A 27,062-nucleotide genomic window follows, 5' to 3' on the forward strand; every position below is an offset into this window, starting at 1 on the left:
CGAATTCCTTTTGGGAGAACCCTCCAGGATGGGTTAATCAGCCGAATTCCTTTTGGGAAAAAGTTCCAGGATGGGGTTTCTGGGCTGAATTCCTTTTGGGAAGACACTCCGGGCTGGGTTTCTGAGCTGAATTCCTTTTGGTGCTCCAGGATGGATTTATAGGCAGAATTCATTTTGGGAGAACGCTCTAGGATGGGTTTATCGGCCGAATTTCTTTGGGAAAAAGTTCCGGGACGGGTTTCTGTGCCGGATTCCTTTTGGGAGAACGCTCCGGGATGGATTTCTGGGCAGAATTCCATTTGGGAGAACGCTCTGGGATGGATTTACCAGCCGAATTCCTTTTGCGAGAACACTCCGGGATGGATTTATCAGCCGAATTCCATTTGGGAGAAGGCTCCGGGCTGGGTTTCCGTGCCGGATTCCCTCCGGCGCTCCGGGCTGGGTTTGCGGGCGGCCCCAGCCCCGTTCCGCCGGTGCTCGGGGTGGATTCCCAGGCGCGGCGCAGGTACCGGGCCCGCCCCTCCCAGCCCCGGGGCGGGAGCGAGGGCAGGACCGAGGGCCAGGAGCGGCTGCGGGCTGCGCTCGCACTCGCTCGGGCACCGGCGGGCGCGGAGCGGCGGGCGCGGAGCGGCGATCCCGCACTGATCCCGCACCAGCGATCCCGCGCTGATCCCGCACCGGCGATCCCGCACCAGCGATACCGCACTGATCCCGCACTGATCCCGCACCAGCGATCCCGCGCTGATCCCGCACCGGCGATCCCGCACCAGCGATACCGCACTGATCCCGCACTGATCCCGCACCAGCGATACCGCACTGATCCCGCACTGATCCCGCACCAGCGATCCCGCGCTGATCCCGCACCGGCGATCCCGCACTGATCCCGCACTGATCCCGCACTGATCCCGCACCAGCGATCCCGCACCAGCGATCCCGCAGCGCTCCTGCACTGATCCCGCACTGATCCCGCACTGATCCCGCACCGACCCCGCACCGCTCCCGGCATGGGGAACATCGCCTGTGTCCCGCAGGCTCCCGGCGGCTTCAGGAGCTCCTTCCGAAGGAAACCCTCGCTGAAAAAGGAGTGAGTAACCCCACCGGCTCCGGGGTGTGGGATCTCCTGCGGGATCTCCCCGGCGGGCATTTCCTATTCCCGGTGGGTTTGGGGGCGCCGGGCGCTGCCAGAGCCGGGATCGGCTCGCCCCGAGTGCCCGGGATGGAATTCACGGGCGAAGCGCCGCTGGGTTCATTTCTGTTTGGGTAATTGAGCTTCCCCCGCGGGACAGGCTGCAGAACACCCGATATTCCCTTGTTTTCACTTGGGAGAGCTCTTATTCACACTTGTGGGAAAACAACATTCCCGCTGCTCGGGCTTTAGGGAGAAAGCCCCAAATCCCAGCACCCCGCTGTAGGACTTGTGTTTGTGAACCCAAGGGGGAGCAGCAGAAAACGTCTGTGAAACCCTTTGGGGATTTGGGTGGCCACACTCAGGTACGTGGCTGTCCCAAAATAGGGACAGGCAGGGAATGCTCTGCAGCTTCCCTGCTTTCCACTGCTCCCATCAGCACGGCCAGAGCTGGAAAGGAGCCCTGGAGGGAACCAGAGGATTCCTCGTGAACCTGTCTGTGTTGGGTTCAGCGTCAGGGCTGTGCCAAAAAACCCCTAAACTCTGCCAGACTGTGCCAAAAACACCCAAAGTCTGCCAGGCTGGGGGTTTCTAATGGAAAGGAGACCCTGAACTGTCCCCTGTGCTGCCAGAAATCAGGGAAAAACCTGGAGGGGCCTGAGGAGCTCCTGTGGGGTAAAAGAGAGGGGATTTCTTGGGGAATTTGGGGTAAAAGAGAGGGGATCCATTGGGGTATTTGGGGGTCTCACACCAGGGCCCTGTGTGGAGCAGCCAAGCCCCAGGGCCCCTCCTGTCCCACTGACTCCCAGCTTCCCACGCCCATGGGGATTATCCTGGGTCTCTGCTGCAATCTGAGGAAGTCCCAGCCAGAGATTTGGCTGAGCAAAGACCTGTGAAAAAGCAGAGAAGGAAAAAGCTCAACAAGTGTGGCAAAGTCCCTTTTCAGCTCTCCCAGGCTTTGTCATCCGTGGGATGACTCGAAATCCCGTGACACATTGCATGCTTGTCCTCCTGGCTTCCTTATTTCAGGGCAGGATTCACCATGCCTCAGCCTGGACCTGTGTTTCCATGTGTGTTTAAGGTTTTTTCCCCTTTTTCCCTGTAGACAAAATGGCAAGAAAAAGCTGCCCAGCTTCTTCGGGCTCGATGGAGGCCAGGAGCGGGACACGAGCACGGACAAAATCCTGCAGTACATCCCAGCCAAGGCAAGAATGTCCAGCACCTCCAACCCCTCCCTGCCGCTCCAGGGGTTCATCCCCACCCTCCCCAAGCACAGAACTCGGGAGGGACGCTGGCTTTGGGTCTGGGGGCTGCAGCGGCAGCTTGGTCCCATCGAGACCCCTGGGAAGGGATGCGCCCTCTGTGCAGGTGTGGAGGGGACCTGGCTCAGCCAGGGGTGCTGCAGGGACGTGGGGACGTGGGGACATCTCCCCCACACCTTTCCCCTGGGATCTTTTGTTCCTGGGTTGCCAGGGAGGGAAAGGAGAAGGCTGGGAGGGAAGGGAGAAGCTGAGCGAGCTTTGGCAGGTGGGATGATTCATTCCCACGGAGCAGGAGCGGATTAGCAGGAGCCTGGGAAGGGAATCAGGAAGGGCAGGGCTGCCCCGGGCACGGCCCAGCCTTGTGGCCTCGTGGCCCCGTTCCCAGCCCTGCTGGGGAGGGCACGGGGGGAGCCAGCAGCCCCCGAGGGCTCCGTGAGTCCTGCTGGGTGGGCCGGGGGTGCGGGAGGAGTTTTGGGAGCTTTTGGGATGTGGGGAATGGGAAACTGAGGCACAGCCGCGGTGCCAGGCAGAGGGAATTGCGGGGAATCAGGTGGATCCAGAGGGATCAGGCAGCGCAAACCACCCCGGATTCTCCCCTGGGGAGGCAGGATGAGCTGTCAGAGGCAGTGGATGCTGGGGAAGGGATGCTGGCAGAGGTCACTGGGAGATGCCCATCTGGGAGCCCAGGGAGTGTGGGATGGAAATCATCCTTTACCCTCACCTGGGGCACAGGGGATGCCAACCCTGGGCTCAGCCACGAGCTGCCTGTGTGCCCTGGAGGCTGCCTGGGCTCTGCCCCTCTCCCTGCTGCATTTCTGGCTGCAGCAGCAGCAGCTGCAGGGCCGGCTCAGAGCGGAGCTGCCAGCGCAGGCCACCCTCACAGGTGATGGCATCGCCACTGCTGCCCACCTGGGACGGGCACAGGTGACATCCCTGCGCCTCCTGATCCCCCCCAGCAGCCCCTGCCCTGATCCCAGAGCTCCCAGTGCCCCAGGGGCTGCTCCTTTGGTGTTTTGAGCCGCTCATTTGGTGTTTTTCCCATGGAACGGCAGCCCCGGGGCTCCTGCTGCGGGCTGAGCTCTCCCTGCGCTGCTGCTGCTGATTCACGGGGCCGGAGCGGTTAATGAGTGACTGGTTCTACCTGTAGGATGGGGTGGAACATGTCAGGGCACCGGCGGCTGGGGAGGATCCGGGAGTGCAGGATCGCCGGGATAACGGGATGGCCGCGAAGGGGCTGGGGAGGGTCCCAGAGGGAGGGACAGTGCCGGGCCCCCTTGGCTGAGGCATCCCCATGGTTTTGGGGCAGCTTTCAGGGCTGTGACCCCGATTTTCCACAGCTCCTGTGCTCTGCCATCACCTCCATCCCCTCAGGCACTCCCTGCCACCCCTCCCGGGCTTTTTGGGTGAGGGAAATGTCCCATTTGTTCCTTGCCACACCAGGGGCTGTGCAGGCCCTGCCTCTCCCTCCTCTGGAAGCTCTTTCCCACTGTGCTGCTGCATTCCCAGCTCCCACGCCGCTTTTTCCTCTCAGCCTTGTTCATTCCTGGGAAATTTGGCTGCCCCATCCCCAGCAGCTGTGGCTTGTGCTGCTCCTTATCTCCGTGCCCATGATTTTATCACTTCACCCTCTCCCCACTCCCAGGTGCTGCCGGTGCCCTTATCCTGTGTTTTGTTATTGCTGCACCCGTGACCAGCTGCTCTTTGCTCTGCGTTTGTGACACAAATTCCATTTTTCTTTGCCCTGCGCTTGTGACACAAACACCATTTTTCCTACTCTGAGCTGCCCCAGTGAGACTTTTACTGTTCCCTAAATTCTGTCCCATACCTGGGAAGCTGGAAGGAGGATTTCAGCAGGAAGGGGTTAATTCATGTCCTAACAACAGCAACCCCGATTCAGCCAGGCCCTGGAAGGGACATGTGCCTGTGCCCCTCCTCTTTTCCCACCCAGGAGCCCCAGCTTTAGGTCAGGATCTCCTCACAGGCCCCAGCACGTTGGCAAGGAGACCCAACAACAAACAGCCCATCCTGGGCCCCTGTCCCAGGAATCCTGCTGGGAAGATGTTCTGGGAATGCCCTTCCAGCAGCCCTGACCTGCTCTTCCCTGTGTCCTCGGCACAGATCCTCCAGAAGCAGGAGAACCAGAAGGAGAACCTGGACCAGAGGCTCCCCAGCCTGTTCAAGAGGGGCCGGAGGAAAATGGTTGTCAGGGATTTGGGCAAAATGATTTATTACTCCAAGGTCAAGCTGAAGTTCCAGCACTGCCAGGTGAAGCTGAGGCGCCTCTTTGTGGGGCTTGCTGTGCCCAGGGATGGGGGAGAAACTGGGAAGGGAGGGGAAATTGTGGGAAATGGGAGCGTGGAGAATTCCCTGGGCACTGCCATGTGGTGCCCACCTGCTCCCATCCCTGTGGGCACCGGGGGCACTTCCATCAGCACAGGTTGTCCTGAATAACCCCAAAGGTGTCCTGAATAACCCCAAACATGTCCTGAGATAACCCAAAGGTGTCCTGAGATACCCCAAAGGTGTCCTGAGATAACTCCAGAGGTTTCCTGATCTAACCCCAAGGTGTCCCTTCTGCAGGAGGTCCACAGCTGCTTCCTGGAGCTGTTCCAGTCCCACCTGTACTTCCAGTCCTCGGGTCCCAACGGCCTCACCTACCAGGTAGGGCTCACCTGGGCCAGCTGGGCTCTGTGGCCATGCTGGGGGAGCCGGGCACACAAACCTCTTCTGCTGAGGTTTGGAATGGAGAGAGAAGAAACCCGTGGGATATTCGGGTGTTCCTCAGCGTGCTGCAGGATGGAGCCCCAGGTAACCCCTGCCCTCCTTCCCCAGGAGCTGCTGCCTCTGAAGGAGCTGCAGGTGCAGGAGCTGGGGGCTGAGCAGAGCCCAGGGCAGCAGGACCACGCTCTGCACATCTCGGGTGGGTTTAATTTGTATTTAGAATTGGTGCGAGGAGCTGGGTGCCCAGGGAATGCCCCGAGAGCAGCATCGGCAGGGAAACCAAGGGAGGAGGAAGCAGGAGAGCCCCAGAGCTCCAGAGCCACGTGGATTTGGTGCTCCACACCAAATTGCTGTCATGGGTTTGGAGTCGCTCAGTGCCCCCATTCCCCAGCTCAGCTCTGCTCACCCTGCACTTCCTGCAAGCCAGACACACTTCAAAGGCTCAGTGAAACCTTATTTGTAAATAATGCAGGAACTGGGGCGCTAAAGATACCAGAGAAGGGCAAAGTCCCCCCCGTTTATCCGGGCTTATCTGGGCACCTCCAGGTCCCACAGAGGCAGGTCCTTGTGAGCCTGCAGCAGGCAGGGCTGGATACGGGCTCGGAGGTAAATTATTAATCACAACATCCACCCTGCATCCTGCCAGGGTGCTTATTGCCCCGAGCAGCAGCACAGGTGTGGGAGCTGGGCTCGTGCCCTGGGACCAGTGGGAGCTGCAAGCTGAAATCAGCAACTGCAGGGCTGTCCCTGCCTCGCAGGGGATGTCTGGAGTCATCCTCAGCTGGGCTGGCACGGGTTGGGTTCAGGAGGCAATGAATAAACCAGCAGTGCCAGAAAGGTGCTGGTGTTCCACATCTGGAGAGCCAGGGTGACACTGGGAGATAACACAGGGGGAGCAGCACCTGGGACAGTCCCTGCCCACACAGAGCTGTCCCACAAACTGCTGGGGATGGAGGGATGGGGGGATGGATGGATGGATGGATGGATGGATGGATGGATGGATGGATGGATGGATGGGGATCCATGGATGGATGGATGGATGGATAGAATCTATGGATGGAGTGACTGGTGCAGGCTCCATCTCCCAGTGTGCCAGCTGTGCCATGGGGGCTGGAGGGGTGGCAGCAGAGCCCTGGTGTCCCCACCCCCCAAGGAGGGCTGGGCACTGTGCCAGCTGTGCCAGCTGTGCCAGCTGCCATCCCTGCCCTGCTCTGCTCTGCTCAGCCCGGCTCTCCCGCCCCCAGGGCCCCTGCTGAACCCGCTGGTGGTGTTCTGCCAGTCCAAGGCCGAGCTGAAGCAGTGGCTGTACCACCTGGAGAAGCAGATCCAGCTCTGTGGAGGGAGCCTGGCCCTGCCCCTGCTGTCCCAGGTGGGTGTCCCATATCCCACTGCTGGCTCCAGCTGGGACACTGGGGGGGATTCCCTTTGGGGGCTTTCCTGGGGAAAACAGGCTACAAAAGGAGCTTGCAGGAGGGGTCTGAGAGGCACTGTGCTGGGGGGAAGAGCTGCTACCCACGGGTGCCACCAGCAGCACAACCTCTGTGGGGTCACAGCTTGGGTCAGCCTCAGAGAGGCTCTCGTGCTTTTGGTGCTTGTGCAACCACCCAGAGCTTGCAAAACATCAGCAGGAGGAGGCTGAAGCTTAGAGAGGAATTGTCTCTCCCATCTCTGAGGGTGCTTTAATGCCCTCCCCATGTCAAACACAAATGTCCCCTTGGAAAGGCATTCCCAGGGATGCTGGCTGTGGAGGGTGCCAATCCGCTCCCAGCTGGAAAACTGCCTCCTGCCCAGATTTACCTGCCTTCTCCTGCTCCTGCCACCCCAAAAAGGGGCCCCCAGGTGGGGCAGGGCTGGCTGAGGGCAGGGGTGCTCCGTGTGTCTGTCCCCAGGGCCCCGGGGACAAGGAGGAGCTGCGCTGGTCCGTGCAGAACCTGCCCGTGCAGGACTGGAGGGGAACCCAGCGGGAATCCCTGGGAGAAATCCTCTGCCTGTCCAAGGTGAAGCTGCAGCACCTGCCCTTCCAGGTAGGACACGGCTCCGGGGATGGAGGGATCCATGGATGGATGGGTGGATAGATGGATGGATGATGGATGGATGGATGGATGGATGGATGGATGGATGATGGATGGATGGATGGATGGATGGATGATGGATGGATGGATGGATGGATGGATGGATGATGGATGGATGGATGGATGGATGGATGGATGGATGGATGGATGGGGGATGGATGGATGGATGGATGATGGATGGATGATGGATGGATGGGGGATGGATGGATGGATGGATGGATGGATGGATGGATGGATGGATGATGGATGGATGATGGATGGATGGGGGATGGATGGATGGATGGATGGATGGATGGATGGATGGATGATGGATGGATGGATGGGGGATGGATGGATGGATGGATGGATGGATGGATGGATGATGGATGGATGATGGATGGATGGATGGATCCATGGATGGATGATGGATGGATGATGGATGGATGGATGGATGGATGGATGGATGATGGATGGATGGATGGATGGATGGATGGATGGATGGATGGATGATGGATGGATGGATGGATGATGGATGGATGGATGGATGGATGGATGGATGGATGGATGGATGATGGATGGATGGATGGATGGATGGATGATGGATGGATGGATGGATGGATAGATGGATGGATGGATGATGGATGGATCCATGGATGGGTCCATGGATGGATGGTTGGATGGATGGATCCATGGATGGATCCATGGATGGATCCATGGATGGATGGATGATGGATGGATCCATGGATGGATGGATGGGGGATCCATGGACAGAGTCACTGGTGCAGACTCCATCTCTGAGCACAGGGAAGCAGCCTGGCCCTTCCCAAATCCATTTCCCAGCTCAGCTCAGCTCAGCTCAGCTGTTCCCAGAGCCGTGCCCAGGCTGCAGTCAGGGTAACAGAGCCCAGGGCTCTCTGCTCTGAGCCTGGCTGTCCCAGAGCTCCAGCCCTGTCCCTTTGTGCCTCCCCAGGAGCAGCACGAGCGGCTGCTGGTGCTGTACCCCTCCACGCTGGTGATCGTGTCCGAGGAGCCCGGCGGCCTGTGCTTCAAGGTGAGCTCCCCTCGGAGCACCCTGCTGCTCCCCGCTGCCCTCCCGAGCTCCTGGCACCCCTCCCGAGCCAGCTGGCAGCGGGCGGGCACTGGGATGGCGCAGGATCCCTTCCCATGGGAAACACCCTGCTCTGCTCCAGCCGCCCGGGGGAAGAGCTGCCTGCCAAGGGAGGAGGAGGAGGAGGAGGGAGGCTGGGCTGGCAGGGAGCTGCTGCAGACAGCAGCTGGCACAGGGGGCTTTTCCCCCCATCTCTGTGCCACTTTGCAGCTGGGAGCAGCCTGGCAGCAGAGCTGGGGCTGTGGGGAAGGGCACAGGAGGGCAGGAAGGGCACAGGAGGGCACAGGAGGGGAGGGAAGGGTTGGCTGCTGCTGGTGCAGTGCTGGCACCGTTCTCCCTCTGCAGGAGCAGAAGGGACAGCAGGGACAGGGAGCGTCCCCGGGGATGCCAGAGCAGCCTCTGTGCTGGGCCTGCCCGTGGGAGCAGTGCTGCAGCCTCAGCAAGGACAGGGAGCATCCCAGGGGATGCCAGAGCATCTGTGCTGTGCCTGCATCTCTGTGCTGTGCCTGCCCGTGGGAGCAGTGCTGCAGCCTCAGCACAGGCGGGCAGAGGCTCTGAGCAGTCAGAATGGCCCTGAACTCACGCAGTGACATCCCCGGTGGCACCTGGGGACACGGCAGAGCGGGAGCAGGGCTGTGCTGGTTAATGGCTGGTGCTGCAGGGCCTCTCTGCCCTGCCCTTCCCTCCCCGTGATCCTGTGATCTGCAGCATGGTTTGATGGCTCACCCAGAGCTCTCTGCTCCTCCTGTGCTGGAACAAATGCGCCAGAAGGAGCAGTGGCCTGTCTGTGACCCTGGAGCTGCTGCTCTGCTGCATCCCTGAGTCACCGAGCCGGGCACAAACAGCCCTGCAGGGCTGCAGAGCTGCAAGGCTGTGAAATGCACCATGAAACCCCGGGCACAAATAGCCCTGCAGGGCTGCACGCGTGTGAAATGCACTGAGAGCCCCCTGGGTACAAACAGAGCTGCAGAGCTGCAGGGCTGCAGGGCTGTGAAATGCACCGTGAAACCCCGGGCACAAACAGCCCTGCAGGGCTGTGAAATGCACCGTGAACCCGTGAACCCCCCAGGGCCCTGCCCCACATCCTGCAGAACGCTCCTATTGCCATCCCTGGGAAGGGCCAGGGGCAGGCAGAGCTCTGCCCATCTCAGAGCATCCCTGGATGGCGTTTTCCACGTCCTGCAGAACATTTCTATTGTCATCCCTGGGGAGAGCATCCCTCAGGAGAGCAGGAGCAGGCAGAGCTCTGCCCATCCCAGAGCAGCTCTGGGCACACCCCAGGCACAGCCAGCTTTTGGGAAAGTGCTGTTTGCATCTCCTGGGAATGGGGCACCCCGCAAAGGGGCCTGGGCTGGGCTCTCCCATGAGCTCACCTCTTTTGAAACCCTAAACCTGCCCCCGTTCCCTTGCCAGGGATGCTCCCTTCCCACGGTGCTGATTCACCAGCCTGGGACAGGAACCTGCTTTTCCAGAGGCGTGTCGGGGCACGGGAGCTTCCCCTGCCCGCAGCTCTGCTCTGGAAATCCACAGCCGCCGCAGGAGCTGCCCTGCAGGGCTGCGGGGCAGGGAAAGGGCTGAGGTGGGGCTCACCCCAATGCTCCGATGGGAAAAGGCCCTGGGAGAGATGGGAAACAGCGAGGGGGAGATGCTGGGGTGATCTGTGGGATGTTGGTGAGATTCCCGAGGTGGGAATTTATCCAGAGGGTGGCTCAGCACCAGCAGGCAGCAGGGATCTCACTGGGAGGTGCAGGAGGAGGCAGGAATCCTGCTGGGATGTGCAGGAACCCCACTGGGATGTGCAGAAATCCCACTGGGATGTGCAGGAACCCCACTGGGATGTGCAGGAGGCAGCAGGAACCCCACTGGGTTGTGCAGGAGGCAGGAACCTCACTGGAATTTGCCCTGTGGGAGCACAGTTTGGCTGCCCAGGTGCCCCAGAGCTGTGCCCCATGGCACGGCCAGGCGCTCTGCTGGCTCCCTGATCCCAACCCTGGTCCCAACCCTGCCCCTGTCTCTGTCTCCGCAGGGAGAGCTGCCCCTCAACGCCATCCAGGTGCTGTTTGAGGAGAACGACAAAAGCTCCTTCCTGATTGAAGGTGGGTGTCTGGCACGGGGAGGGGAGGGGGGACAGCAGGAACCTCACTGGGATGTGAGGGAACCTCACTGGGATGAGCAGGAACCTCACTGGGAAGTGCAGGAACCTCACTGGGATGTGCAGGAACCTCACTGGGATGTGCAGGAACCTCACTGGGATGTGCAGGAGGTGAGGGAACCTCACTGGGATGTGCAGGAACCTCACTGGGAAGTGCAGGAACCTCACTGGGATGTGCAGGAACCTCACTGGGATGTGCAGGAACCTCACTGGGATGTGCAGGAACCTCACTGGGATGTGCAGGATGGCACAGCCACGGGGGGCTCGGGGCTGTGCCCACCCTCCTGCGGGGCAGCCAGGGAAATTTGGGATGCTCTGTGTCCTGCCAGCAGGGCAGAGCGTTCCCAGCACCTCCAGACCCTGTGGAATGCAGGGCGGGATGGAGCAGGGGGGTTTTTGAGGGGGCAATCAACAGTGGAGATGTTTTTCGGGGATTTTAGAGGGGGGAATCAGCAGCGTGGGGATGTTTTCCAGGCCGACTGATAAACTCCATCCGGGTGACCTGTGCCAGCTACCAGGACTACCAGGAGTGGCTCTACTGCCTGAACACCGCCCAGTTCCGAAACGCCGACTCCTCCCTGTCGGGCTCCGAGAGCTTCTCGGTGGGCTCAAGGCTGCCACAGCCCAGCCAGGTACGGGATGCTGCAGTTTGGGGTGGGAACCCACCTGTGTGACACTCTGGTGGCTCTGCTCCAAGCTGCCAGCAAGCTGCTGATCCTTGAGGAGTATTGAAATAATTATTTTTATTATTATTTTCATTTATTTTATTATTATTTTCATTTTATTAATTTTAATTATTTTTGTTATTATTTTCATTTAATTATTATTTTCATTTATTTTATTATTCTTTTAATTTTACTATTTTTCTATTGTTTTATTATTTATTTTATATTATTATAAAATATTTATTTTATATTATTTTACATTATTTCAATTATGAATACAGGGCATTATACAGGGAAAAAATGACATTGAATTCCTTCACAAGCAGAGGCTGGACATGGCCTGTGACTGGCACAAGGACAGGGATGGGTTTTGGACTTCTTCATCCTTGTGGGTCCCTTCCAAGTTGGGATATTCTGTTTCTCCTGCCTGGGCTGTGTCCCCAGGGCTGTGTCCCCAAGGGCTGTGTCCCCAGGTCTGTCCTTGTCCCCAGGGCTGTGTCCCCAGGGCTGTCCTTGTCCTTGTCCCCTGCAGTTCCCCAGCAGTGTGAGGGGATCCCTGAGCTCCGATGGCCAGACCAGCTCCTGGGCGTCCGGGGGCAGAGTGACCGCGCTGACCGCGCTGACCGCGAGCAGCGGCTCCCTGCCCGACGCCCCCCCGTTCGCGCTGGGCCCCGAGGGACGCCTGCTCCAGGAGCCGCTGTCCCCCGGCTACTGCCAGCCTCTGCACGTGAGTGAGCCCCAGAGCCAGCCCGGGGTGCCCCTGGCATCCCCTGAGCCCCAGAGCCAGCCTGGTGCTGATGTCCCGGTGCATTCCCAGCCGAGCAGAGGCAGCTGCAGCCCCGTGCTGTCCTTGCAGAGCCTGGCCGTGCCCAGCTGGCCCAGCCCAGCGCTGCCCAGGCAGGGGCTGCGCAGGGGGAGCAGCGCCAGGACCCGCCGGGGCAGGGGCAGCGGGCACGGGGTGCCCAGCCAGGAGCAGGAGCACGAGAGGAGCCTCTGCCGCCTCGTCCCCAAACACCCCAGGGCAGAGCTGCTGTCCCCCGTGTACCAGGAGCCCTACTGCGCACAGGGCACCCAGCAGCACCCCCTGGCACCGCTGGACACGGGCACGGTGAGGGACGGGCCAGGTGGGATCAGGGTGGGGGTGGGATGGGATGGATGAGCGTGGGGATGGATCGGGATGGATGTGGGATGGAAATGGAGGTGGGAAGGGGCTCGATGGGGGATCAGGATGGATGTGGGATGGGGGCTGGATGCAGGATGGGGATGGACGTGAGAATGGGGCTGGGTGGGGATGGAGGTGGGATCAGGATGATGTGGGATCAGGATGACTGTAAGATGGAGCTGGGGCTGGGTGTGGGATGGAGATGGATGCAGGATCAGGATGGATGTAGGATGGGGCTGGGTGTGGGATTGGGATGGATCCTCCTGCCTGGGAAGAGCAAGGTTCACCTTTCCCTGCTGGTGCTGCTGGCAGGGACGGGGCCTGGCAGGTGCTGCAGAGCAGGTGTGCAATCCCTGCCATGGGAAAAGGGAAAAGGGGCCGTGGGAGGGAGGTTGCAATGCAGATGGGGCAATGCCTCCCTGAGCCCTGGCATGTGGGCACCAGCTCCTGAGGCAGCCCATGAGTGGGAGGGGATTGCCCAATGGGACACAGCCTCCTCTTCCCAGGGTTTCCCAGCATGTCTCCATCAGTTTTCAGTGTGCTGCCACTTTCCCAACCCCTGGGTGACTGTTCCTGTAGGAATTCCCCTCCCTGGCCCAGCCAGGAGCCAGCCCTGTCCTCCCCCAGGGATGAGCAGCACTTGGGACTTTATTTGCAGGGTCATTCCCCACTCCAGCCCCTTGGGGATGAGCTGTGGGTGCCCTGTCCCGTGTCCATCCTGCCTTGGGGCTGAGCAGACACCAGACAGAGGCAGGGACAGGGATGTGAGCCAGGCTCCCGAAACCGGGGATGAGTCAGAGCCAGAGCTCTGTGGCCACCCCAGAAACCCCAGCTGAGATAAGGGAGTGCCTGCAAAGGCCACGTTGCTGTTCCTGAGCATCTGATAGGGAAAGGCTTCCTGAGTCACCCCACCCTGGGGGCACCCCCTTCCCTCCAGGTCCCTCCTGGCTCCCCCTGCCCTCCTGCACCCCCTGAGCTGCTTCCACCCTCCTGCCTTCCCCCCGGCCATGGAGGTGGGATGGGGATGGAGTGGGATGAGCCCCTGTGTCCCACCTGGGCAGCACCAGCAAGCCTTGCTTGGCCTGAGCGTGCTGCCAGCAGGGCTGCATCTGGGCTGGGCAGCACCAGGTGGGCATTGGAGGCAGCACCAGGTGGGCATTTCCCAGCTCTGCACAGCCAGGATCCAATCTGGGGCTGGATTTAGGGTGGGCAGCACCAGGTGGGCATTGGAGGCAGCCCCAGGTGGGCATTTCCCAGCTCTGCACAGCCAGGATCCAATCTGGGGCTGGATTTAGGGTGGGCAGCACCAGGTGGGCATTGGAGGCAGCCCCAGGTGGGCATTTCCCAGCTCTGCACAGCCAGGATCCAATCTGGGGCTGGATTTAGGGTGGGCAGCACCAGGTGGGCAGCACCAGGTGGGCAATTCCCAGCTCTGCACAGCCAGGATCCAACCCCTGTTTCTGGTTTTGTTGCAGCTCCTGCAGTGCCAGGGGCAGCCAGGAGCAGCCCGGGGGGCAGTGCCCGGTACCCAGCAGCTGTCCCTGGAGCAGTGGCACTGCCAGCCCCCGCCAGGGCCCTGCACGGTGCCCACCTACAGCACCCCGGGCACCTCACGGCGGCTGCAGCTGCGGGCACCTGCCCAGGGCTCCCACCTGGGGGAGGTGAGCAGGGAACTGCCCTGGGGGTGATGGGGACACTTGAGGGGTGCAGGGGGACAAAGCTGGGGTCCCATCTTGCCTGGGGGGGTCCCTGCAGGGCTCTGGGCCCTCTGCTCAGCAGGGATGAGGCTGATGCCCTGCCGGGCAGGGTCCCAGGCTGGCACAGCTGTGCCACCCTCACCAGACTGGCACAGCCACGCTCACCAGGCTGTCCCTCTGTCCCCAGATGTGCTCCCTGCCACAGGAACAGCCGGGCGCTGAGCTGCATCCCCCAGGTGAGCTCCCCGTCCTGCCCTGCCTCCCCTGGCACCCCCAGCGCTGGCACCTTGGTTAATGAGGATTTTGGAATTTCTCTGTTAACAGACACTGACTTTTAACAGAGAACAACACCTTTGACATGAGGCCAGAGAGAAATTTTTTAAATTAAATAGCGAAACTAAGATATCAAGTATTATTATAAATTTATTTAATAATATAATTTTATTATATATAAATTATATCATTTCTATATTATACCTTTATATATAATTATATCTTTATATACATGACATATATAAATATTATCTATCTAAAATATAGAAATATTATTTTAATATATATAAAAGAATTATAAATATAAATATTCCTCTCCATTTCCCAGATGGCATCTGCCTCTGCCAGGACTCTGAATCCCACCACAATAACTGTAATTATATTTTTATTTGAATGTTTATTTGTATATATAATTATATGTTATAGGTTATATATTGCATATATATATTTATAATAGTAGAAGTAATATATTTATACATTATTTATATATTTATATTTATATTTATATTTATATTTATATTTATATTTATATTTATATTTATATTTATATTTATATTTATATTTTAAAATTGTATATGTAATTATATACAAATACACAATTATAAATATAGAATCCTGTTCCCCTGCAGATGGCACCTATGTCCTGGCCGATGGCAGCTGCCCCTGCCAAGACTCCACATCCTACCGCAATAATTATAATTATATTACATATTTTTGAATGTATATATATATATATATATATATATATATATATGTGTATATATATATATATATATATATATATATATAAAATATGTTGTATCTTACATATAAATATATATATTTATAATAGTAGGAATCATATATTTATTTATTTTTATATATATAAATATATTATTCCTACTATTATAAATATATATTTATTTATTTATATATAAAAATATATAATATATAAATATATATTTTATATTTATATATAAATAAAACTATAAAATATAAAATATAAAATATATTATTCCTACTATTATAAATATATATATTTATATGTAATATACAACAAATAATTATATATAGACCCACAATTGGAACTCCACAATCCCGTCTCCCCGCAGACGGCCCCTATGACCCTGCCGATGGCAGCTGCCCCTGCCGGGACTCCACGTCCTACCACAATATTTATAATTATTTTTATATATATATATAAATGAAATATTATCCATAAACACACAATTGTAACTGTGCGATCCCGTTTTCCCGCAGACGGCCCCTATGACCTGGCAGACGCCGCCTGTTCCTGCCGGGACTCCTCGTCGTTCCACGACTACGCGGAGCTGCAGAGCTTCCAGAGCGACCGGAGCTACGACAACCTGTGGGAGGCGGAGGAGGCGCAGCCGGGCGGCCCGCACGTGTTCCAGGTGTGAGGCTGCTCCAGGGGCAGCAGAGCCCCGAGCTGTGCCCGCTCCTGCCAGTGCAGGGCTCATCCCTGCCCCAAACCGTGTTCCAGGTGTGAGGCTGCTCCAGGGGCAGCAGAGCCCCGAGCTGTGCCCGCTCCTGCCAGTGCAGGGCTCATCCCTGCCCCAAACCGTGTTCCAGGTGTGAGGCTGCTCCTGGGGCAGGAGAGCCCCGAGCTGTGCCCGCTCCTGCCAGTGCAGGGCTCATCCCTGCCCCAAACCGTGTTCCAGGTGTGAGGCTGCTCCAGGGGCAGCAGAGCCCCGAGCTGTGCCCGCTCCTGCCAGTGCAGGGCTCATCCCTGCCCCAAACCGTGTTCCAGGTGTGAGGCTGCTCCTGGGGCAGGAACAGCCCCGAGCTGTCCCCGCTCCTGGCAGTGCAGGGCTCATCCCTGCCCCAAACCCCAGCGTGGGGCTCGGCAGAGCAGCGCCGGGCTCTGTGGGGCTGCACGAGCAGCTGTGCCCAGGAGGGTGCTCCAAAAAAACCAGCTGTGCCCAGCAGCGTGCTCACACAAACCAGCTGTGCCCAGGAAAACCAGCTGTGCCCAGGAGGATGCTCAGAAAATCCAGCTGTGCCCAGCAGGCTGCTCAAAGAAACCAGCTGTGCCAGCTGTGCCCAGCAGCGTGCTCACAAAAACCAGCTGTGCCCAGGAGGGTGCTCAGAAAATCCAGCTGTGCCCAGCAGGCTGTTCAAAAAAAATCCAGCTGTGCCCGGGAGGATGCTCAAACAAACCAGCTGTGCCCCCTGAAAATCCCAGAGCAAACAGGGCCAGGCTGCCTCGGGTGAAGGGGACTCGGTTTCCAGAGGGAGAACCCAAAAAGTGCCTGGGTTATTTGGATTCCCTCACACCAGGGATGCCCTGGCACAGCCAGAGCTTCCCCCAGCTCTGCAGGCTGCCAGGATGCCCAGGGCATTGCCCATCCTGGCACCTCGCACCTCACCTTGTCCTCCTGCCAGAGCAGAGGCAGCAGACACGAGATGGAGGGGGAAAAACCCCAAAACCCCAACATTCCAACCAGGTCTGAGCACAGCGGGGTTTGCTTTCCACCTCCCAACGTGATGCCAGTGAAATGCCAGGTGATCTGTGCTCCCTGAGGTCCTCTGTGCAGAGGAAACCCCAAATCCCCCCAGATCTGGGGATCCTCCTTTCCTCCCTGCCCTGGGCTCGCCCCAAGTGCTGTCCAGGCAAGGAGAGGAGAGAATCCCCCCCAGGAGAAACTGAAAGGCAGTGCCACATCCTGGGCTGTCCCTGATGTCCCAGGACAGGACACCAACAAGGGACAGAGTCCCAGGGTTGTTATTTTCCAGCCCCTTTTGGGAGGTCAGCAGCAAACCCAAATGTTTTCACCTGAGGCTCTGAATTCTCAGCCTTTGTTCCCTGCAGAGGCTGCAGCTCAAACACGGCAGCAAAACCTCTGCCTTGGTTCTTTCCACAACCATTTGTACTTCGATATCTCTGGTTGTTTTGGGGGTTTTTCAGGAGGTTCCCAACAAAGTTTACATGTATAGGCTGAGTGGGTTCTTGTATTTAAATGTAAATGTTGGTGGTTGAAGAGATGTTGAATTTTCCAGCTGTGGCTGGTGCTCAGTTCTGTGAAACACCTTCAGGAGTGGGTGGGTTCAGCTCTTGGAGCTGGTGTTTTCTCTCTGTTTGCTCTGTTTTGGGGAGGATTTGTATCTGATAAACCCCAAAAGATGCATTTATTCTGAACAAAATGTGCTAGGGGACATCCCAAATGTACTGGGAGCGAACACTTTGAGGGTCACCATCACATTTTAACTGACTTGCAACAGCAAAACCTGCAATGATCAAAGGGGGAGATCCCCTCGTGCTGATATTAAAGTTCCCTGTGGGTTTCTGAGACTGGACAATTGGGAGAATCCACCAAAATGTGCAAGGGCTGGAGCAATTTGGGAGAATCCACCAAAATGTGCAAGGGCTGGAGCAATTTGGGAGAATCCACCAAAATGTGCAAGGGTTGGAGCAATGGGAGCTTCTGCCCCTTGTGCCTCTGCTCCAAACCCCCAAAACCCCTCTGGGGGGCGGTGAAAATCCCACAGGAATTCCCATTGGGAAGCTCTGCTCTGGTTTCAGCAGCGAGAGGTGAAGGGGAAGTCAGAGGGAAGGAAAAATCGGAGTGGAAAAAAATCCGAGTGAAAAAAAAATCTAGGGGGAAAAAATCTGAATGAAAAAAATCCGAGGGAATGAAAATTCAGAGTGAAGGAAAGTCAGAATGAAGGAAAAATCTGAGTGAAGAAAAACCGAGTTAAAAAAAAAATCTGGGTGAAAAAGAAATCTGAATAAAAAAAATCTGAGTGAAAAAAAAATCTGAGTGAAAAAAAAAATTCGAGTGAAAAAAAAAATCTGAATGAAAAAAATCTGAGGGAAGGAAGATTCAGAGTGAAGGAAAAACAGAGTTAAAGAAAAATCAGAGGGAAGGAAAAATCAGAGTGAAGAAAATTCCAAGTAAAGGCAAATCCAGAGTGAAGGAGGTGTTGCAGGCAGGGCCATTCCCAGGAGAAGGGGCAGAGGCATCCCTGGTGTCGGGGGGATGAAATCCAGGGCAGGATGAAATACGGGGCAGATGAAATACGGGGCAGCACCTGCCTGACTCTGTCATGCGCCTGGCACTGCCGGGGTGTCAGCTGAGGGGGCTACGTGCAGGCAGGGATGGCACCAGGGCTGCAGGATGCACCAAGGTCGCTGTGGCTGTGCCGGCTGAGGTGGGAGCTCCTGGCTGCCCCCTCATCCATCCATCCATCCATCCATCCATCCATCCATCCATCCATCATCCATCCATCCATCCATCCATCATCCATCCATCCATCCATCCATCCATCATCCATCCATCCATCCATCCATCCATCCATCATCCATCCATCCATCCATCCATCCATCCATCCATCATCCATCCATCCATCCATCCATCCATCCATCCATCATCCATCCATCCATCCATCCATCCATCATCCATCCATCCATCCATCCATCCATCCATCCATCATCCATCCATCCCTCCATCCCTCCATCCATCCATCCATCCCTCCATCCATCCATCCATCCATCCATCCATCCATCCATCCATCCATCCATCCATCCATCCATCCCTCCCTCCTGCAGCTTTGGTCTGGGGGAAATCCTTGGCTATATTGAATTTGTGAGCTTTAATCTCCGTGTTTTGGATAGAAATCCCAGGCATGCCTGGCCTTGCTGTGAGCTGGAAAGGTCAGAGAATAAACCAAGCATGAAAATTTGAGGCTGCTGTGGCAGAGGCTCCCGGATCCCCCGGGACCTGCAGGACCTTTCAGTCACCTGCTGGGCTGTGACTGGCCATTAATTAGAAACATCCACACGAGACCAATCACAGATGCACCTGTTGCATCCCAAGCAGCAGATAATCCAGATAATCATTGTTTGCATTTTGTTCCTGAGGCCTCTCAGCTTCTCAGGAGGAAAGATCCTGGCAAAAGGGATTTTTCATGAAACACTGCCCCATGGCCCTGCCTTGCCCTGTGCCCCAAACCCTCGGCCCCTGCATCTCTGGCCCCACACACACAGACACAGAGACACTGATTTATCCTCCTGCAAACCCAGCGCTCCCTCAACGCCCCCCACACACACAGGGATGGACACAGGAGCAGTAAATGAGACGGAACTTTATTAGGAGCTTCCAGCACGTTCCATCTGCTCTCCCCCTGCACAGAAGCCCTCTCGGTGGGTGTGCAGCTGCTCCAGGCCATGCAGAGCCCGTCCAGCCCTAATCAATCCCAGCCCCAGGTCTCCCTGTGCCAACCCACGGCCTCCAGCCCAGCCCTGCAGCCCTCGCAGCCTCTCAGCACAAGGAAGGAACCTCCCCTCTCTGCTGTCACCCCACAAACACCGTGGATCCCAATCCCAATCCCAATCCCAATCCCCGGTGCTGTCACCAGGCTGCTGAGGGGAGGAAGCTCCTCCTGAGCAATGCCCTGGGGTGCTGAGGGAGCCGTGGGGACAGGGGGAACTGAACCATTGCATTTCCCACCTTCCATTCCACGCTCCCCTTGCCCCACGTCTCCCTTTGTCTCTCTAGGAGGGGGGGCACAAAAGGAAATAAATCAAATACCCAGAGCCTTTCCCTGCTGCTTGGCACAGCCAAACCTGCCCACCTCCTCCTCCTCCCTGCTGTGTCCTCTCCTGACCCTCCCCGAGCTCAGCCCCTGTCCCTGCTGCCCTTCCCTCAGTGACCCTGCCTGTCCCTGCCGCGGGATGGGGACGTGTCCCTGTCCCAGCTGTCCCCAGGGACGGAGCCGCGGCGGCAGAAACCTCATCCCCGAGCTGGGGCTTCTTGGGAGTGAAACCCAAGAGGGGTTTGATCCTCCTGGAGCGATCATGGGAGCGCTTGGCAGCGAGCCCTGCATCCCTCTGGGAGCCGCTGCCCAGCCCGGGCTCTGCCAAGCTCTTCCCAAAGCTCCTCCAGAGACATCCCGGCTCTTTTTGTAGGGGTGAAACACCTCCCTGCTTCCTCTGAGCATCCCTGTGCCACCTCCGTGCATCCCTGTGCCATTTCCGTGCCTTTCTGTGCCACCTCCGTGCCTTCCTGTGCCATCTCCGAGCATCCCTGTGCCATCTCCGAGCATCCCTGTGCCATTTCCGTGCATCCCTGTGCCACCTCTGAGCATCCCTGTGCCCCTCCGAGCATCCCTGTGCCCCTCCGAGCATCCGTGTGCCACCTCCGAGCATCCGTGTGCCACCTCCGTGTGTCCCTGTGCCACCTCCGTGTGTCCCTGTGCCACCTCCAGGTGACTCCAGCGGGGAGGAGGGACCATCGGGGCACTGTCCTGTCCTTCCTACCGTCAGTTCCCGTGCCCGGGAGGCTCCCGCTCCCTGTGCCCTCCTGTCCGGTCGGGGATGGGGCCGGGGCAGCTCTCGGGGCCGGCTCCAGGCTTCTGCCACTGTCCAGAACAAGGCCCCGGCCCCGGGCGGCGGCTCCGGCGCGGCACGGGTTAAGTCCGGGGCTGCCCTTCCCTGACCGTCCTTCGGAAGTAGCGGATGGCCGAGAGGGTGCCAAAGCTCGCCAGGAACACTGGAACACAGCCCAGGACATTGCCAGCGTCACTCCGGTCCCGAAGGGCTCGGGGGGACGCGCGGGGGTCGCTCCTGTCCCTTCCCCTGTCCCCTCTCCTGCCCGGGGTTTGCATTCCCAGCACACGGAATTTGCTCCTGTCCCTTCCCCTGTCCCCTCTCCTGCCCGGGGTTTGCATTCCCAGCACACGGAATTTGCTCCGGGGCTCCCTCCTGTCCCCTCTCCTGCCCGGACGCCAAGAAAAATCCCACTTTGGGGATTTTCTGGGGATTTTCTGGCCCCAGCCAAAAGCAGAAAATATCCAAAACTGAGAATCAAAATATGTAGGGACACAAGAAATATCTAATGGGGGTGAAACCCAAACCAAGCTCTGCTCTGTCCCTGCACCCAAGTTTTCCATTTCCTTTATAAGGGACATTAAGTTCCCTTGATTCCCAAGCAAAACCAGGAATCCAAGCCGTGTTTTTGGACCCCACACATTAAACTCAGACTGGATTTTGATTTATGAGCTAGAGGAACACAAACTCAGCTTGTTGGAAGCCCAAATGCCCAAATCCTCCACGAGGAGCTTATCCCCCTTTCCACACCTTTCCTAGGGACATTTCCTCCATCCCAAACCCTCAGCAGGACGGGGAGCAGGCCAGGAGCTGCTGGGGATGAGGGCAGGGAGCAGCCTGAGCTCAGGAGCTATTCCCAGCCCGGTGTCAGCTGCCTGCTGACCTTAGCAGGGAACATTCCTCGCCTGCAAGAGCAGCAGGAAGCCTCAATCCTGGCATTTCTTCCCATGGAAGGGGCTCTGCGGGGCAGGGATCAGGAATGCTGCTCTCCCCGAGCCCTGCTCATCCAGCCACTCCCATTCCTGTGGGTTTCTGTGAATTTCTGCTTCCTCAGCTTCCTCTTTCCTCACCAGCTTCCAAGAGCTGGGCTTGGAGAGGAGAGGATCCCACAGATCCCCAGGGAATTGCAGGGCTCAGTGCAGGAGGATGACGGGGAGATTAAACTTCCTCTTCCTCTTTGGGGGGAAGATTAAACCTTCTGAGCACCTCAGAAAAACACGGGAATTTTGGTGCTTGGATGAAGGTTTAACCTCAACTTTGGTTATGACAAAGAACCCCAGGCAGGCTTGGCCTTGCTGTGAGACCGGTTGTGTTGGGAATTTTGTTCCTGCTGGGATGAGGGAGCCTAAGGAGGTCTTAGGGAAGTCCTGCCAAACTGAGCCCTGTCAGGGATCCTGGATGGAGCAGAACCAAGGCTGTGGAGCCAGCAGCTGCTTTTGGGGAAAGCACAAAAGACACGAGCAGGAATGGGATCAGAGGGGAGAGGAAAGGCACAGGAACGGCTTTGGAACACCAGGAAAAGGCTGCGCTTCCCCAGAGGCAGCTGCAGGTATAAATATCCCGATTTTCCTCGCTGCCAACGTCCCCCAGAGCCCTCCCACCCCTCTCCAGGCTGGCACTGTACGTACTGGTCTTCCAGGCATCCGGAGCCTGCAGGTCAGATGTCTTCACAGCCCAGGAGGCGAAGGCACAGAACACCAGGCACATGTCCTTGTGGCTCAGCACCCGGGGCTCCTCCTCTGCTGCTCCTGCCACGAGAGGAGCACGAGGCGCTGGGGGCTCTGTGCCACCCCCTCTGCCCCCCCTCTGCCACAGCAAACCCCTGGGGAATCAGCCCTGGAGGTCTTTGGGCACCAGGGGGGACTCAGAGGGCTCCGTGCGTTCCCAAGGGACAGTGGCACATTTGTCACCCTCGGTCCTACACTTTGCTAAAAACCCCAAGGAAATGGGATTTTTAACCCCTCAATCCCACACTCTGTTAAAACCCCCAAGGAAACGTTTGCTGAAGCCCCCCCAGGCTGCCTCAGCGCCTCCCTGCAGCTCTCCCCAGCTCTCTGCGGTGGCTGCAGTCGGGTCTGGGGGGCAGACTGGGGACACAGCAATTCCTGGGGACGCAGGCAAGGTCCCCTCCTGTCCCCAGTGTCCCCAGGCACACCCACCCAGCTCCAGGACAGCATCTGAGAGTGCTCAGTGTCCATATCCCACCCCACTCCTGCAGGGATGGAGGCATCCCTGAGTGCTCTGCATCCCCTGAGCCAGCCTGCAACAGCTTCAGATCAGGTTCTTATTAATTTGATCAGGCTTTAATTAAAGCTGCCTTATTAATTAGCTGTGACCACCTCAGAGGGGTTTTTCTCAGACTGGAAGCTCCATGTTGAGGCTCCCTTTAGGATGGCTCCCTCAGTGTTTGGGTTTAGGATTAACTCTGAGCGTCATTTAAGCTCAAAGACAAACCCCTGCCTGCCCTGGTGGATCAAACCTCCCCTTCATTCCCATTTCTCTCACCTGCCCCCAGGAACAGCAATGCTCAGGTGACCTCTGAGGTCTCCAGAGGGTGTTTGCCTGCTCAGGGTGGGTTTTACAGTCCCACATTCTCTGTCAGTGGTGGGGACCTGGCCAGAAGCACTGGCTTGGCACGGGGGACGGAGAGAGGAACATCCCAAGGGGACAGAGGGAAGAACATCCCAAGGCAGAGCCAGGGTGACACAGCCTGGGACAGGTCCCCCCAGGGAACAACAGGATTTACCTCTCAGTGCCAGGGCCCTGTCCTCATCTTGTGGCCACCTCTGGGCTCCTCCCAGCGGGACCAGGGCGAGCTCCTCTCCGGATCTTCTGGGCACCAGGGCCTGGGAGCCTGGGGCTTGGCCTCCTCCCAGCTGGGCCTGCCTCTGCAGCAGGGAGCCCAAAGCCCTCACAGCTTTCTTCACCTCTGAGGCCGGGGCCAGGGAGAAAATCCCTCTCCAGCCCATCCTGTTGGGGGCTGGCTCTGGGAAGAAGCGTTCATGCACATCAGGGACCGAGATAACCACGGTGTCCTTGTCTGGAGCAGGGCTGGGCGCCTCCTGGTGCAGCCCAGGGCGCTCCAGGCCTCTGAACTTCTTTCTTTTCCTGTCTTTAGCTCTGCCTTTCTTCCTGCTTCCTTCTGGCTCGGTGAAGAAGTACTCGTAGAGCTCAGGCCAGGAGATTTCCCTCTGCAAGGGCGATTTCCGCCCCTCCAGGGAGCTGCCCAGCTCCTCCTCCTCCTGGGAGTCACAGAACAGGTACTCGTACATCTCGGGCCAGGTCACATCCAGGGAGCTGGGCTTGCCAGAGGCTCCCTCGGCAAAGCACAGGGGGCTGACGGCCCTGGGGAGCTCAGCTGCAGCTTCCCAGGGCAGCCCGGCTGCGGGATCACACGGGATCTCGATGGCAGGGATCCTGGGCAGCTCGGCTGCAGGGACCCGGGGGATGTCAATGGCAGGGATCGTGGGGATGTCAATGGCAGGGCTCCGGGGGATGTCAATGGCAGGGGTCCTGGGGATCTCAATGGCAGGGATCGTGGGGATCTCAATGGCAGGGCTCCTGGGAATCGCAGCTGCAGGCTCCCAGGGGATCCCAGCTGCAGGAACCACAGGGATCTCTGAGGGCTTCCTGGGAATCTCGGCTGCAGTAATTCCAGGGATCTCTGAGGGCTTTCTGGGAAGCTCAGCAGCAGGAACTGCAGGGATCTCTGACGGCTTTCTGGGAAGTTCAGCAGCAGGAATTCCAGGGGTCTCAGGAGCAGCAGGAATTCCAGGGGTCTCAGGAGCAGCAGGAATTCCAGGGGTCTCAGGAGCAGCAGGAACCCCAGGTATCTCAGCAGTAGCAGGAACTCTAGGGGTCTCAGCAGCAGGAATTCCATGGATCTCAGGAGCAGGAACCCCAGGTATCTCAGCAGCAGCAGGAACCCCAGGTATCTCAACAGCAGCAGGAACCCCAGGTAACTCAGCAGTAGGAACCGCAGGTGTCTCAGCAGCAGGAATTCCAGGTAACCCAGCAGCAGGAACCCCAGGTAACTCAGCAGCAGCAGGAACCGCAGGTGTCTCATCAGCAGGCTGCCCCCCAGCCCCCTCAGCAGCATTCCCTCCCAACGCTGCCACATTCCGCGGCTGGAGAGGCTTCCCTGGCATCTCCTGGCTCTCCTCCCCTGGCAGAGCCGCGGCTCCGTCCGCAGGGACCGCGGGGACAGTGTCACGTCCGCCCGAGCCCCCGGCCTGCGCTGCCTTCGGGGGCCGGGTGCCCTTGGTCCTGCCCGGGGCCTTGGGGCCGCCATCGCCGCCCTCGCCCCGCGGGCTCTCCGCGGCCTCCTCGCTGCCCAGCCTCACCAGCGCCGCCCTGGCCGCCTTGTCCTTGGCCCTGCCCTTCCGAGGGGACGCCGGGGAGCCCGGCGGGGCCTTGCCGGGGGGCGCCGCGCTCGGGGGCTCCCGGTCCCCCTCGGCCCCGCGCTGCTTGCGGCTCTTCCTGGGCTGCGCCGGCACCTTGGGCCTCACCACGCTGGGGGAGCCGCCCGGAGAGCCGGGCTCCGTGCCCGCCGCGTCCTGCTGCGCTGCCACCCTGGGCTCCGTGCCCGCCGCGTCCTGCTGCTGCTGCTGCTGCTGCGCTGCCACCGGGGGCTCCGAGGGGGCTCCGGGGGCTGCCGGGGCTTCCGGCTGTGCCAGCGGGGCTTGCGTCCCTCCTGCATCCCCGCCCTGCTCCGTGCCCTGCGCGGTGCCACCGGCTGCCCGCGGGGGCTGCTGCCTCCTCTGGGCGCTGGGCATGGCAGCTGCACAGCCGGGCTGGTGGCTGTCGCTGTCACACAGGAACCTGCCCGGCTCCGCTCCGCGCTCGCTGCCCGGCACGCAGCACTGCCCGCGCTCCGGGCGGCCGGCACCGGCGCTGGCACCGGCGCGGGCACCACGTGTCGCGGGGTTGGCGCTGCCAGGCGCCGCGGGCTCGCTGCCCGGCCCGGCCGCGCTGCCCCTGCCGCCGCTGTCCCCTTGCTCAATGTCACTGAGGCTCTGCTCCTCGGCCGTGGCCAGCGAGGCCGGCGCCAGGCTGCACTCCTCCGCGGCCCGCAGGAACTCGGCCCACTCGCGGTCCGTCAGCTGGATGCTGTACTCGAAGTTATCCATGCCTGCGGCGGGGGAGCGCCCCGCGTCAGGCACGGCGGGGTGGCACCGCTGTGTGCCCCCAAAGGCCAACTGTGTGCCCCTTAAAGCCAGCTGTGTGCCCCCAAAGGCCAACTGTGTGCCCCTTAAAGCCAGCTATGTGCTCCCAAAGCCAGCTGTGTGCCCCTTAAAGCCAGCTGTGTGCCCCCAAAGGCCAACTGTGTGCCCCTTAAAGCCAGCTATGTGCCCCCAAAGGCCAACTGTGTGCCCCTTAAAGCCAGCTGTGTGCCCCCAAAGGCCAACTGTGTGCCCCTTAAAGCCAGCTATGTGCTCCCAAAGCCAGTTGTGTGTCCCCCCGGCCAGCTGTGTGCCCCCAAAGCCCAGCTGTGTGCCCCCAAAGCCCAGCTGTGTGCTCCCAAAATCCAGCTGTGTGCCCCCCCGGCCAGCTGTGTGCCCCCAAAGCCCAGCTGTGTGCTCCCAAAGGCCAGCTGTGTGCCTTACAGCTGCACAGAAGGTTTGGGATTCTCCCCACAGCTGCACTGGGGCTTTGGGATGCTCCCCATAGCTTCCCACCCATTTTGCCTCCAATCCACCTTAAACCCAGCACTGATGTTCCCAAAGCCCAGAGCACCCAGGGCATCCCCCACAGCCACCGCAGCAGCCCTGCCCTCATAGGGACCCTGGGCAGGGAGATGTGGCACAGCTGGACAGCAGGACAGCAGGACACGCACAGGGACAGCAGGACACGCGGGGAGGGGACAAGGCCCGTCCTTACCTGTCCCCCAGCCCCCGGCGGGGACGGGGCCATGCAGGAGCCACAGTAGAGCCCTCCCAGCAGCACATGGTGCCCTGCCCTGGCCGGGGCACAGAGCCCGGCTCCAGCCCAGATCCATTCAGGGACCAAAAATAAACCCTGTGTCCCTCCCCAGCGTCACCTGAGAGCCCAGTGCCACCGGGCCATATATAGAACTGCTGGGCACAGGCCAGGCTGGCTGTGACAGAGTTCACAGGGCTCTCAGGGTGAGGGAAGAGACGAGGACCTGACTCCGTGTTTCAGAAGGCTGATTTATTATTTTATTATATATATTACATTAAAACTATACTAAAAGAATAGAAGAAAAGATTTCCTCAGAAGGCTCGCTAAGAATAGAAAAAGAAAGAATGATTACAAAGGCTTGTGGCTTGGACACAGAGTCCGAGCCAGCTGACTGTGATTGGCCATTAATTAGAAACAACCACATGAGACCAATCCCAGATGCGCCTGCTGCATCCCACAGCAGCAGATAACCAATGTTTGCATTTTGTTCCTGAGGCCTCTCAGGAGAAAAAATCCTAAAGAAAGGCTAACTACTGCGACAGGTGGCAGCCAACGTGTGACAGTGCCACAGCCACGTCTGGGGACACTCCTGGTG

General features: G+C 58.4%; 2 protein-coding genes across 2 annotated transcripts; one reads left to right on the forward strand and one right to left on the reverse strand.

Annotated features, from left to right (window-relative positions):
• Positions 1-1,004: 1,004 nt before the first annotated feature.
• PLEKHN1 (pleckstrin homology domain containing N1) lies at positions 1,005-15,617 on the forward strand. Its single transcript, XM_058818566.1, has 15 exons — positions 1,005-1,084; positions 2,232-2,331; positions 4,507-4,653; positions 4,969-5,049; positions 5,221-5,308; positions 6,354-6,478; positions 6,999-7,133; positions 8,131-8,211; positions 10,295-10,364; positions 10,895-11,052; positions 11,618-11,812; positions 11,942-12,193; positions 13,723-13,908; positions 14,132-14,180; positions 15,457-15,617. The coding sequence occupies exons 1-15, from the start codon at positions 1,005-1,007 to the stop codon at positions 15,615-15,617; spliced, it is 1,908 nt and encodes a 635-aa protein (XP_058674549.1).
• Positions 15,618-19,341: 3,724 nt separating this feature from the next.
• On the reverse strand, positions 19,342-25,674 carry PERM1 (PPARGC1 and ESRR induced regulator, muscle 1). Its single transcript, XM_058818567.1, has 3 exons — positions 23,055-25,674; positions 22,174-22,293; positions 19,342-20,708 (listed from the first exon to the last, which is right to left on the reverse strand). Exons 1-3 carry the CDS (start codon positions 25,672-25,674, stop codon positions 20,629-20,631), a joined length of 2,820 nt encoding a protein of 939 aa, XP_058674550.1. The 3' UTR covers positions 19,342-20,628.
• Between the last annotated feature and the right edge of the window lie 1,388 nt (positions 25,675-27,062).

This window comes from Ammospiza caudacuta, chromosome 22 (assembly GCF_027887145.1).
Source record: "Ammospiza caudacuta isolate bAmmCau1 chromosome 22, bAmmCau1.pri, whole genome shotgun sequence".
Classification (NCBI taxonomy): Eukaryota; Metazoa; Chordata; class Aves; order Passeriformes; family Passerellidae; genus Ammospiza; species Ammospiza caudacuta.